Consider the following 2,500-nt stretch of genomic DNA (forward strand, 5'->3'; position numbering starts at 1 on the left):
CTAGAGTATCTTTTTACAGGTAAAGTCAAACAAAGTTATATTCATACTTTTTATTTTGTTAACCATTGTATTACAGTATTATTTATTTTTTTGTGCAGGACCAGCGGGGTAAGAAGTTTTGTCCTATCCACTACGCGACGCAGAATGGCAACAGAGAGATTCTCGAAGCCCTGCTGAAGGCCGGCGCGGATCCTAACGCCAAGGAAGGAGAGTTTGGGCGAACCTCTCTCCACATCCTGGCCACACGATGGAAGACCAACGAAGATGATTACAAAGCCTTCTTGGACGTTCTCTTGGGTTGCAAAAGGATAAAGATTGACAGTCTGGACAGCAACGGGTCCTCGCCGTTATACATGGCAGCCATGAAGTCCTGGGAATATATGGTGCGCCAGATGATTCTGAAGGGAGCCAACATCGAGAGCTCCGTTGGTAACAAGACAGCTGGCGACATTATTCGCAAAAAGCTGCCTGGGCTCCTGGAAACTATTGATTTCTCCGTGATTGAAAAGCCCAAACGATTCTATGGAGAAGAACTCTATGATGCTCTCAAAGATGGCGATGTTGACTTGTTCAGGGAAATTCTTCAGGAAGTGGACAATTCCGATGAAGTAAAGTTTAAAGCGTCCATTATCGAGGAGGACCACGGGGAATACACACTCCTACAATATGCCTGCGATAACGGCATGCAGGATTTTGTTGAGATCCTCCTGAAACACGGGGCTAATCCTGTGCGAAAGGATGACACCAGCAAGATGTCACCTATCTTGTATGCTACGAGAAATGGTTACTACAAAATTGTCGAAATGCTGATCGATTCCATGAAGTCCCTGAGGGAACTGGAAAAAGGGGCACTGAAGCAATGTGACCAAAGGAAGGAAACGCCCCTCCACAAGGCGGTGAAGCGCGAGTATCCCGAGAACAGTGAAAGCGTCGATTACAAGAAGTGCCTGAACTTGCTCTTGGAGAAGAAGCGTTACCTTGACATTGATGCCCAGGACGAGTTTGATAACACACCCCTCCATTACGCTGTTCTCTGTGATGACCAAAGCTTTGTACGCACACTGCTTCTGAATGGGGCTCATCTGGGTATTAGGAACAAATTCGGAACCCTTGCTATCACTCGCATCCAGGCGTCAGTCCTCGAGGAAGTACTCAATGACTGCATCAAATATAAGAACAATGTTGCTGATCGAGACTTTGAAATCATTATGCATTATAGCATGCTAGCCCCTGCACAGGCCTCGCAGCAACCAGAGACTGAATGCCTGAGGTTCCTTAGCAGCTCGCGCAAGCATCGTCGTCTTCTTTTGCATCCTATAATAGACACTTTCCTCTTCCTGAAATGGCAGAGGATTAGGCAGTATTACTTCTTTAATATATTCGCTTATACGGCCTTCCTTATTCTTCTCACTGCATATATACTGATATATTTTGGAACATTTATAGATCCTTCTGAAGCCACTCCCCAGAATAAATCGGAGGTTGCAAATGTGAATAGTTCAGCGGAGGAGTCCAGTGCAGACCAGGGAATGACTGTGGAGAAAATGAAGGAAGCGCTGATGGAGAACTTGGTCATTAAATTCCTCCTTAAAGCAGTAATTTCAATCCTCGCGCTCTATATCGCTGTGCGAGAAGGAGTACAGTTCTGTGTGTCTTGGAGACTCTATGTGTCCCGTTTGGAAAACTGGCTTGAAATTTCCATTGTGGTGCTGACATTCGTGCTCCTCTTCCTCCCCCTGAGCTCAGGGCCGCAGCAGAGTCTCTCGGCGTGGCTGGTTCTCTTCTCGTGGATCGAGTTCATCTTGCTGCTTGGCCGTCACCCCTACCTGGCTGTGTACATCACCATGTTCACTACCGTCACCTATAACTTCCTCAAGTTCATCATCATGTTTTCTTTCATGATTGTCGCATTCAGCATTAGTTTTTACCTTGTGTTCCAAGTTGACGAAAACTTTAAGACGTATCACCAGTCACTCCTGAAGACTATAGCCATGACTACAGGTGAGATTGAATATACAGACCTTCCCCTCTCCACCCTGCCTGTTTCATCCCATTTGCTGTTTGTATTGTTTGTTTTCCTCATTGTTTTGGTACTGATGAATCTCCTCAATGGTCTGGCTGTCAGCGATATCCAGCAGATTCAGCAGGAAGCGGAGATCGTCAGTTACAGCAGTCGCGTTGAACTCATCTCGTACATTGAGTCCGTATTCCTGGCAAGCCCATTTCAAAGGATTTTTCCGGGGCCCATCACATGCTGTGAAAACGGCGGAGACGACTGCTTCCTTGGGACGTGTCTGGAATCCTCCAATCCAGCTACAAAGCTTCTGAACTGGATGGGGCGAAGGACGCTTATGTTTCAGTCCTGTCTCCGGGAGCGCCGCATAACTGTCTATCCGAATCGAGGGATGGACCGCTGGCATGTCTGCGACTGCCATTCGTTCCATCTAAAGGAAGCTCAGATCGAAGCTGCAAAGGACGTAGTTCTCGAGAAGGAACATTC

The 2,500-nt window shown here is 46.9% G+C and overlaps 1 protein-coding gene across 1 annotated transcript in view; it reads left to right on the plus strand.

Moving 5' to 3' along the window:
• LOC125044220 (transient receptor potential channel pyrexia-like) overlaps positions 1–2,500 on the plus strand; it is an 8,062-nt gene that overhangs the window by 4,260 nt on the left and 1,302 nt on the right. The window contains exon 3 of the mRNA XM_047640742.1: positions 99–2,500. This exon is cut by the window's right edge and continues 1,302 nt beyond it. Within this exon, the coding sequence (XP_047496698.1) occupies positions 99–2,500 (2,402 nt within the window). The remainder of the gene's footprint in view (positions 1–98) is intronic.

The sequence above is a fragment of the Penaeus chinensis genome, chromosome 35 (assembly GCF_019202785.1).
Source record: "Penaeus chinensis breed Huanghai No. 1 chromosome 35, ASM1920278v2, whole genome shotgun sequence".
NCBI classification, from domain to species: domain Eukaryota; kingdom Metazoa; phylum Arthropoda; class Malacostraca; order Decapoda; family Penaeidae; genus Penaeus; species Penaeus chinensis.